Source organism: Lepidochelys kempii, chromosome 6, assembly GCF_965140265.1.
Source record: "Lepidochelys kempii isolate rLepKem1 chromosome 6, rLepKem1.hap2, whole genome shotgun sequence".
Lineage (NCBI taxonomy): Eukaryota > Metazoa > Chordata > Testudines > Cheloniidae > Lepidochelys > Lepidochelys kempii.
The window spans coordinates 38,485,486-38,497,058 of record NC_133261.1 but is presented as its reverse complement, the minus strand read 5'-3'; the positions used below and the strand labels follow the sequence as shown (position 1 = coordinate 38,497,058).

The 11,573-nt window shown below is 39.7% G+C and overlaps 1 protein-coding gene across 10 annotated transcripts in view; it reads right to left on the bottom strand.

The window, feature by feature from the left end:
• Positions 1–1,437: 1,437 nt before the first annotated feature.
• The window catches only part of MICAL2 (microtubule associated monooxygenase, calponin and LIM domain containing 2), a 188,491-nt gene continuing 178,355 nt past the window's right edge, over positions 1,438–11,573 (bottom strand). For all 10 annotated transcript variants that reach the window (XM_073347611.1, XM_073347614.1, XM_073347615.1 and 7 more), the window contains 3 exons: positions 7,882–7,981; positions 5,056–5,129; positions 1,438–4,961 (listed from right to left, as the gene is read on the bottom strand). In XM_073347611.1, the coding sequence (XP_073203712.1) occupies positions 4,777–4,961; positions 5,056–5,129; positions 7,882–7,981 (359 nt within the window). In that variant the 3' untranslated portion in view covers positions 1,438–4,776. The remainder of the gene's footprint in view (positions 4,962–5,055; positions 5,130–7,881; positions 7,982–11,573) is intronic.

Below are 11,573 nucleotides of genomic sequence, written 5' to 3'. Positions count from 1 at the left end.
GTTTGGGGTCCAGCATAGGATGCATTTGCAGTCTACTTTGGATATAAGTGAACAAAAATGCTGATGCCTCATTATGCAATGTGGTAAACTACTATTGTCACTTTTGCTCAGAGACACCCAGCCAGCTACATCAAAGCAATTACAATGATATGCCCTGTGTTCATAAAAAAAGAAGTGCAAACCCAAAGAGCTATTCAGACTGTATATTGTAACAATATATATCATTTCAAGCTCTGCAATATCGCTAGATATGCCAACCTAGACAAGAGAAAACAGGAGAAAATTAGAGTTTATTCATTTAACAGCAAGCAATGCTGCAGGTCTCAATATCTCCCATCACAAAAATACATAGTAAGCCCGAATACATCCCCTACCTCCTCCCACACACATTGCAGCAAGCTTGAATGGCTGCCATATTTTCAAGCTTCCTCTTTGCTTCCAAGCTGGAGAAGCACAAGATGTTTGGAGGTGAGGGGGTGGGAGAAGATAACCTCCTCTAAAGGTTCAAGGAACTGAGCAACATTTAGCCACGTGGAACCAAATCCTGCCTTCATTTACACCAATGCAACCCCACTGACTTCAGTGTGCTTGGCAGCCATTTACTGAAGTTAGTCAATTGCCTGGGCATAAATGAGGACAGAATTTGACCCACAATTTCCAGTAAAGCTAGAGGGTGGATAAATTCTATGGAAATCTGAGAATTTAGGAGTCACAATATCAGGAACACCACGGCTCTGAGTGTCTGTCTCTGAGGCAGATCAGAGAGAATGAAAATGGCACCACAGCAGAAGGAAAGTGAGAGCTCAAACCTGCCAAAAACTCTCCTGACCTTTTAGAGGCAGCTTCTGTCCATCTGTCATCTGAGGAGACGGGACCATCCATCAGTTCAGAACTGAAGAAGCGAAGGTGGAGCGGAGAGAAGACGAGGTGCTGCCTAAGCCAGCTCTCCCCACCTCGCTTACATTCAGGGTTCAGATTCCATGCGTTAGTACCACTGCGGTCAGTACAACTACTTGCAGAAGAAGATACAATCAAATGAACAGGTGGCAGAGTTAGATCATTAGTAACTACAGATTTGGGTCACTACACTTTTAAAGAAACCATATTCCTTATCAAGAGAGAGAACCCTTTTCTATCAAGCTTGAAGGGAGTTGTTCTAGTTTATGTCTCACGTTCACAGAATTTGGGGCATGCACTGGGATGGAAAATTTAACACCATATAACTCAGGTGTGCTTTTTTTAACAATAAAACATATAAGTGCAAGCTAAGGGGAATTTAAATTGCAGTGTGTTTTTTTTTTAATGTACCTGTGATTACCAGTATATGGAGTGAGATACTGATATACTTTCCTCTCCTCATGAAAGATTTTTCTAAACACTTATTTCACCCAGAACATGGGGAGGGTGAGAGATTATTACAGAAATGACACAGGGGCGTTAAAGAGTGAAACCATTTTAATTTTTCAAATACAAACCTCCTCACATGTAGTAAATTTAGACATAGACATATGGTCCACCACATCACATTTTACTCAGCAATAAGAGTGCCAAAGATTTAAAGTCAACAAATCCCTTATAAGCTAGTAAGCCAATTTACAGGAAAGGCAGAGTGATGGCAAAGAACATTCATAATTAAACATGAACCTTTGTGTTTAAATGTATTTCTGGAGTTTGAGCTAAACATAGCATGTTGGCCTATGATCAGTGCATGTGGATTCTCTTTCCTCCCAACCCCTACACTTCTGTGAAGACTGTTTATACGCTTCACTCGTTACTTTTTCCTAAAACATCTCCAGGGAATATGTTAGAGCTGATCTTGTGAGGTACTCAGGTTCAGTGGGGGAATAGCACCAGGTAGGAGCATTCCCTCTGACATTTGAGGGATTACAATTAATCACAGGAGACCAGCTATTTTGTGCACCATTCATATTACAACTAAGTCAGCATACAGAAAAATGCTGACTATCCCTTTTATGGCCTTACCCTGTAAGGTGCCAAGTGCCCTCAAGTCCTGTTGTCTCAAATACCCTCAAACCCTAGTTGTTCAGAGCTAAAAGGAAAGTGTAGCACCTGGTACATTTCTAGCCCTGTGCGTTGTACTTTCCAACAGCAGAACAGGCATCTGCTGTAAACTGAAGTTCCAAGATCAGTGTATAAATTAGCACTGACCTGATTACTTGTAATTCAGGCATCCTACTTTGGATGAGGAAGTTATGCTTTGTGAAAGGAGGATTGCAACGTCCTCATCACAACAAGACATATATATATTTCTACACTCATCCCTTTTCTACACACTCCTTTTCGCTGTGGCAGTAACACAAATTAAAATGAATGGTCTCTTTTAATTGTAAAGGTGAACTGCAAAACAAAACCAAAGATTGATGTAATTCTGGATTTTGGGGATGAATTCCTTGTCTATGCAAGGCACTGAGCTAAGTAATATGCTATAACTTTTTAAAATTCCTTTGAAGTTATGGGCACCTCCTGGTATGCTACAAATTTCACAGAATGCATCATTCTGTGACTTCACTGGGTTGCATAAAACTTCTGGTATCAGTGATGCCAGAAGGAAAAAAAAATCTAGGAAATCCCTTGGCAAAGCAGGAAGTGCCAGTGGATTTCAAAGGAGAAAATTTAACTTTAAAAATGTTTATTTCTGTGCTTAATTCCCCGCCGCCCCCAGCATTCAAAACACAGATAAGTCTGCACTGAAAACTGGGATTTATTTAATTTTGGTCTTCGCTATATATGTGATTCATCTTCAATAGTAAATACCATGAGTCCATCTTAAACAAGAGAGACAACTTAAGAAGATGACTCACAAAGATCAGGGTTACAAGCATATAACAGATAAAAAATGCTAGAGGATAGATTCTGAACGTATGCAGGGATTCTGCTATTCCTCTCCCACTGACTAATGGAAGTAATGTAACTAAATTCCTGTGCAGCATGTTAGAAATGTATCCCTATGTGTAATATCTTCAGATATTGTTTATGTCTTACTTTATATTTTGTTCCTATTGTATACCTTAATGATATAATCCTCTGCTCTACTATGCATGGCTTTACCAGTGTGTTGTTATTGTAGATCTCATAGCTGCCATCCAAAGCAGAGACAGAATTCATCAAACTATGTAAATTATTATTAGATATTGGTATTTCCTGTAAACAGATACATATACAAATAAATATAAATAGATAAATACTGTAGAACAATAGTATTCTTATCTCACCCCTACAGAGGTATATTGATAATCCATGGATGATGATAAAATCTGGATTTTATCTTTAAAAAGATGTATTATATGAAATTTCAGTGTAACAGAAGAACTAAGGTAGATCATAAATTATTTTTAACAAAATCCAGTGTGAAGTGGGATTTTATTAGCCTAAAGCTTTTACACTTACATTTAGAAGTGTTTCCTTTGCCTCTGCTGAACTGTAGGCAGAAACAGCATTTAAGCACCTTTCATTTAGTAATGAGAAAGTAAACCCTTCCAGTCAGAACATGAGGTAAAACAATATTCAAAAACAGTCCTCCAGTTTCTCCACGTCTTTCATACTGACTTTTCAGACTATCCTACATACAACTGGGAGAAACAATCAATTGTAAATTACAAAATCATCTCAGATTTAGAAGACTGCTCACAGTAAATTGAAAACATAGCCTTAGAAAATCTTTTGCACAACTGCTGAGTCTGTGCGTGTGTGTGTGCGTGAGAAAAGCTAGAAAGCACTTTTCTATGTTTTTTTAAAGTAAAAAATGCATTCAACAGATAGCTCTGACAGTCTTATTTATGCATTCATCTTAGCAGCAGTTTAAATGTGGTTGATATACAAGCAGAGATTTTCTATCAACTCTCAGCATAAAAATGCAGAAAATAATTTTGCCACAGTTTTTGTTATTCTGTGCCAAGTCTCTAACGAGTGATAACTTTGAGATACAGTACATGCTTTTGTGAAGAATGCATCTTGCAAAACCTACCATGTACCTCTTAATCAATTTTTTAAAATGTTCTTCAAGCATATTTCAGTGATTACTTTGGTCAGCTACAGACAAAAGGTCTTCTGACTCTACAACATTTTGTTAAGAATTGTAATCCCTTTGGTATTAAGTTACAGTTTTACATAATGTCAGGTTTTAATATGGCATTAAGTCCTCATTCAATACATACAGTGCACTCAAGCTTGCACATACACCTGATAATTAAATTTGCCTGACCTTGCATTTACACATATTATTTACAACGTGTGTACTCAGTAGTCTAAAGACTCTTCCCCTTCTCCTTTAGAAATACATTTTAAACACTAACCTAATGCTTATTTGACACTTGAATACAGTTCATTGTGGCTCAACCATGCCAAAACAGAAACAAAAATACACACAGATTCAGACAAATGAATGGAAAATGTTGCTGTTTCAAAAGTACCAGATCATGTAGTTATGTCTCTAGGAACTCTCTTCTCAGAATTAAAATAAAATTACAAAGAAAAGGAAAACAATGGACAGCTCCAGTGTAATTTTCACACACTGTCCATCACACAGGTGAATTCAGTTCTTTTCCATCTCACAAAATGACTAGCCCTTTTTGTTGACAATAAGATTGCAATGTTTCTTCCTGTAATTATCTGTGTGGAACTAAGAGACACTGCTGTGCAAGCAAAAAGCCTGTTTAAAAGTGTTTGATGCTAAAATGATATGATTCCTTCAGTTTCAGCCAAAGGACTGTCTCCATGTTGGTTAATATAGCTGAAGTTCCATACATTTTCATGTGGCTAAGTCCTGCTGAGTTGGTAACCCTTAGATAATATAAAGCTTTCAAAGTGCTGATCTTCTGCCTTTTCCTTCACTCTCTGCTCTTCTATGGAAGACACAAGTTTGTCCCTTTCTTCAATCACTTTCATCATCTCAGTAAAAATTTCATGCTCCTCGTTCAGTTCTTGTTCGTTTTTTAGGCTATCTAGGAGATTGCAAAACAAGCAGTTAAAATACGATTGTAAATTGGGACTATTACTGCAGACCAAAACATATAATTAACTTCCCAGCTTATTTACCATCAATGGCCATTTTCTCTCTCAGTTTCTGCTCCAATCTTCTTTGGTGATCCTCCAGTTCCAGTTCCTGGGCTCTAGATACAAAAATAAGAATGGCAAAGAATCAGCTGACATAGATTTCCTAAGGATTTTAGAATTCAGAAAGTAACAATCAACCTTCAGCAGACCCGTTAAAAAGATTGATATACTGGCTCCCATGTATCTGGCCTTTTTAATAAAATTATTTTATGCTCATTTCATTGTCAATACTGCTGTCCTTTTATTATGTTTCTGCTTCTTAGATCAAGGTCTAGTGGTTGGAGGTTTCCCCAACACAGTAGTATGTGCCAGCTAAACAATGTTGGCAGTCCATCACTGATGACGATATTGTTGCAATCCTCATCTATGGCTACCCCTACCCTGAAGTCCAAACCCTGATGCACAGAGTCAGCTGCACTGAGCATGGGAAGACTGTATCTATCATGTTGAATGATGCTGCTACATAGCACCTTTCACTGAGGATTGGAGATGATTTCGTCAATCCTGCTCAAACCTGTTACATCCTGATCTTGTCAGAGACCGCCAGTGAGTCCTGTTCTGAGCCATTTGATCAAGTTCTTTGGAGACTGCTCTTCAGGTTACCTGTGAACTGCTTATACTTCTTTCTTCTGTCCTTTGTGGCATGGTTGGAGACACAAGCAAAGAACAAGTTGAACAGCACTGGGACAAATATGCAGCTTTGCTTCGCTCCATTCGAGATTTCAAATACATTGGAAGAGTCACCGTTGAAGAGCACCTGCACTGTCATGTGATCATGGAATAGACAGATGATTTGTATGAACCTTCTTGGGCAGACCTGTTTATGTAGAATAGCCAATAGATCCACTCTGCTGACTGTATCAAAAGCTTCGGTCAAGTCAATGAAGACTGCATACAGGTCCATGTTCTGCTTGAAACATTTTTCCTGGACCAGCCTTATGACAAAAATCATGTCCATAGTACTACGACGTGGTCTGAAACCTCATTACGGCTTCTGGCAGATTCTCCTCAGATATGTTTGCAATGAGTCTGTTCAGAAGGATGTGAGCTAGTATTTTCCTTGCTGTTCAAAGGAAGGAAATGCTTCTGTAGTTTTCAGTCAGATTTGCTCCCTTTGATTTTGAACAGGGATACAATAATATCTTTCAAGTCTTGTGGCATTTCATCTTCCTCCCAAATGCTACTCAAGGTATCGTGAAACATCTCGAGAGCCTTTGGACCTGCTACTTTCTACACTTTGGAATACCATCCTTTCCAGAGCCTTGCCAGAGTTCAATTGTTTGATGGCATTCATGATCTCTTCAACTGTTGGAGGGAGGTCGAGATCATCTGATGGATTTCTTGGGTAATTGGTCAAGGACATGCTGATCAATATGGATGGTCTATTGAGTAGACTATTGAAGTGTTCAGCCCATCTCTGCATGATTCCTTTCTTGTCTTCGATGAGGGTCGTGCCACCTGCCGACTTCAAGAGAGCTGTGCCAGATTTAGATGGTCCATAGACTGCTTTGAGAGAGTCAAAGAACATCTTTATATTGTTTGTATCTGTGTAATGCTGAACTTATTCAGGTTTCCTCTCCCACCATTCATCATCCATTCTTCTCACTTCAAACTGAGCCTTGCTCTGTAAGTATTTAAATCTATCTTTCTTTGAGATGGAAGTGAGATCGTTCTGCCATTCAAACAAATGCTTTCTGCTGGTCACTTAGGAGTTTGGAAATGTCTTCATTGTTCTCACTGAACCAGGCCTGGCGTTTGTGACCAGCTGCACAATATGCAACTGATAAATGCCAACCATCGACCTGCTCCCAGAGCAGAACCCAGGGATTAAGAGATGCCATCTAGACCTACAGTGCACCACCCACCTAGCCCAAGCAGTAGGGAGTCACTTGACTCTGACTTGACAGGCATATATGGTACAAACATTTGTGTGAGCAAAGGTGCACATTTTTAGGACAATGACCAAAGTATTGATGGATTCATACTCAGTTTTAACCCACCCCAGATTTTGACACCACTCACTCTGCCTCTGTATTCGACTCCTAAATAGAGCAGAATAAATAACTGAATTTTTAGTTTGGTGGCCAAACCAAAATATCTGGAAAAAAAATTAATTTCAGGTCAACCCAAAATGGAAATGGTTCAGCTTTTTCAGAATTTTTTTTCCCTAATGGAAACTATTTACCAGATTTTGCCAAAATTCAGAAGTAGTTTTGTTTGACCTGAAACTGTGTTTTCTGATGAGTAAACTATTCATCCAAAACATTTCACCCAGCTCTACTCCTAAATCTTTCCCAAATGAGTTTCATCTTTCCTCTCATTTCCTCGTGTTGCCCAGGAAAAGCTGATATACTGTAGGTTAGAAATCTCTCTCCACTCCCCACCCATTTGGTTCCTTGACCAATTTGTTTTCCAGTGGATTAAATGCCTGGGAGGTCATTAGGCCCTCATTACATGAGAGCAGAGCATCCACAAATAATAGTGCTATGTAATAGACCTATAGGATCAAAACCACTGTACCACTGGGGAGTTCAAGTGCATATCTGTGTTTGGAATAGAATGTAGCTTTGGGTGTATTTATTCTAACACACTTCCAACTCCAGGAAACAGTAGAGTAAGCAGGAGAAGCGTGGACTCTCTCTGTGTGTTAATGGCGATATGCTATGCAAGACACAAAGTGGCAATTTAGCTCAATAATGAGAGCAACATGTATCAAGAGGAAAATCCTGTGCCTGGGACCTAAAATGAGTCCACTTCCCCACCCCCCACATCTTTACTACTGATGGCAAACTGTGAGTTCTTACTTACATGGTCAAGAGCTCAGACTCATAACACACTAATTTATTCTTCTCCAGGACCAGCTCAAACCATTCATGTAACAGCTGAGTTTCATCCTGTGTGCCTGAATCTGATTGAGATATAAAAAATAAATGTGTTATATTGGATTTCCCTCGCCATGATCAAACTGCTTTGAAGCCACTTTAAATGATCCTTGTTTGTAAGGCTAGATGTGTACCATATAGAACCTTTGTGATGTGATATTTATGTCAGTAGTTCTCCAGGGTACCAGATATATAACACACCTGTTTATATTTTGGTGAATAGTTTACTATAGTTAAGGATATACTGAATTTTAGGCTGGAATAAATACAAGAAAAGAATCCCGCTTCCATCTTGAAAATTAGCAGGTGTTTTTTGTTTTTTTTCAAATATTTGTCTACTCCTTTTTGAAATGGTCGGTATTAATTGCTCCTTATTCTGGCATAAATAATTAATTTTTTTAATGTTAACACTAAGTTCCAGCACCTGATTTATCTATTTTAGGTGGATACCTCCATCAGAAACTTAAGGGTGGGCAAGGCTGGCATATGTCAACTGGTCCCTCCTCCTGGTGGGCCCCTCACTCTTAATCAAAGTCCCTACCAAAAGGGCCCCCAGCTCATTTCCCATCTGACCTTTGTCTTTAAATCTGCATCTGTGAAATAAATGTTTTGACGGATTAGAAAAGCTGCACTATAGACAGTCCGTTATTATTGTTAATATTATTTGTATTGTAGTAGTGTCTCCAGTCCAGGATGCCATTGTGCTCGGTGCTGTATAGTCATATAACAAAGAGATGGCCCCTGTCCCCAAAGAACTCACAATCTGGGTGTAAGACTATAAACAACTAGTGGATACAACTATTCTATAAAGAATAGATTCCCAAAAATGAAAGCATTTCTTCACTGAGTGCCAATATTGCCCCACAAGAAGAGATGGCAATAGAAAACTGGCCTTTTCAAGCTGTCGTTCAGAGTATATTGGTGGACCTTTGTTTTAAGACCTGAAATGGCCCATCATCATAGAAACATAGGGCTGAAAGGGATTTGAGGGGTCATCTAGTCCAGCCCCCAGTGCTGAGTTAGGACCAAGTATATTGAGACCATTCCTGACAGGTGTTTGTCTAACCTGTTCTTAAAAACCTCCAATGGCAGGGATTCCGCAACCCCTTTGGACACCTATTCCAGTGCTTAACTATCCTTATAGTGAAAAAAGTTTTCCCTAATATCTAATCTACATCTCCCTTGCTGCAGATTAAACTAATTACTCCTTGTCCTACCTTCAGTGGATTTGGATAACAATTGATCATGGTCCTCTTTATTGCAGCCTTAAATACAGTTGAAGCCTGTTTTCAGATCCCCGTCCCACAACCCAGTTATCTTTTCTCAAGATTCAACATGCCCAGCTTTTTTAACCTTTCCTCATAGGTCAGATTTTCTAAATTTTATATCATTTTTGTTGCTCATCTCTGGACTCCAATTTGTCCATATCTTTCTTAAAGTGTGGCGCCCAGAACTGGACACAGTACCTCAGCGGAAACGTCACCAGTCCTGAGTAGAGTGGGACAATTACCTCCTATGTTTTCCATCGAACACACTTGTTAACATACTCCAGAATGATATTAGCTTTTTTCTCCACTGCATCATACTGGTGACTCGTATTCAATTTGTGATCCACTACAACCCCCGGATCTTTTTCAGCAGTACGACTGCCTAGACAGTTATTTTCCATTTTGTAGTTGTGCATATGATATTTTCTTCCTAAATGTAGTAGTTTGCACTTGTCCTTATTAAACTGAATCTGGTTGATTTCAGACAAATTCTCCATTTTATCAAGATAATTTTGAATTCTTATCCTGTCCTCCAAAGTGTTTGCAACCCCTCCCAACTTGGTGTCATCTGCAAATTTTTCAAGCACCCTTTCCACTTCATTATCCAAGTAATTAATGAAAATAATGAACAGTACTGGCCTAAGGACAGACCCTTATAGGAGCCAACTAGATATGTCCTGCCAGTTTGACACCGAACCACTGATAACTACTCTACTCATAATCATCTACCCTTTCAATGTTCTGTTAGAAGTAGGTACTCCTCACATCAGTAGGATCCCACAGGTCATTAATACATATGGCTAACTTTTCAAAAGAGGATGCAATGCACTGAGGAAGCCCCCTACATGTATGAATCTAAAATGGATGCTTGTGTACCCTACCCAGCTACCCCTTGGTGCAGGTTGTTTGTACCCTTGAAAATCTGGCTACAAAGTTAACAAACTCATCCCTTAACCTGATTCTTTGGTATTTTACCAACCATTTCCCAGCCAGACCTGCCAAAAAAAACTCTAGGCCCAAGAGGCTTTCAAAAGATCTGAGCCCCCATAATCTATACATATCTCTTTTCCCCTTCTAGCTTGCTCTTCAGCCCAGTTTTCCAGTTTCTTCTTTGCTAAATAAAAGAACCCCATAAAGAGTTATCCATCCTAAGATGACTTTTTTGGGGGGGAGGTGGGGAGGGAGCTTCTTTTAGATTTTAAATATTTAGGGACAGTTAAATACTCTGTAATATGGCTCCCACTGTTACTAACTACAGTAGTACCAAGGAAGCTGGAAATGTGTCTCCATGACATCAGTCACGTCCATACTGCAGTGCACTTCCCTCTCAGCTTGTACAGTGAAACATAATTATAATAATAATAGGTAGGATGTAGATGTCTTAATTTACTTCAGGATTGTCCCAACTTTGAGGGACAATTCCAATGTCCAGCCAGTTCCACCAATGTCAGGATTCTGTCAGCATTTCAATAGACTCCCAGGACATCTGATCACTCTGGCTACTGTCAACACAGTGGTATCACTGTGTTGAAATCCTCCAGAGCAGTGCCTTCATCAGTCATGAGGCAGCAACGCCTCCTCTCCCGCAGTACACTATGCATTTCAGCTCGCTCTCTCAGCTCTTCACCCCGGAGCAAGATGTAACCACTCACATCATGCTGAACTGCTCAGAGGTGCAAAGACATGAGCTGTCCACGAGTTCAGCAGCTCCCAGCCCAGAGAATGGTAGCTGGCTCTTCAATCTGCTGCTTCCCTGGGAGGGCAGTACGAAAAGAATAGAACTGGAAAGGAGTATGGGACAGAAAAAGTGTGTGTGTGTGTGGCGGGGGGAGGAGGGGGTCAGAAAGAGAGAAAGAGAAAGTCAGCCGTAAAGGAATGCAGCTATGACTTCCAAAAAATCTTTTAGGTTAGGCCACTACCTCTTTGTTTGCTATTATAAACACATGCTAACATGGGGTGGCTTTTTGTCCCCTTCTAGTGACTGGACTGCTACTGCCCCTAACTAATGGACTTGGGCCTTTAGTTCAAGCAATTAGGGATACATGTTTTTAGAGGTCCCTGGATCAGACCTCATACAGGCGACCTGTCGAGGGGTGTCATTACACTGGGTTAGAAATTGAGGCAAGGAGTAGAGAACAACCTGAGAAAAGGAATAAGTATAGACAATTTAGAAGGAGAAAGACAGAGGTAGCACACCTAATGGGCCAGGAGCAGCAGCACAAGAGATAAAGGCATTGTCTCCTGCTTTTTCAATTTGAAAATATGATGAAGCTAAATTTGTGTACTTATAGAAATTTGTCATCTTGGTTAGGCATTATCATTCCCAAAAGCCAAAGCTGTCTAACTGGAA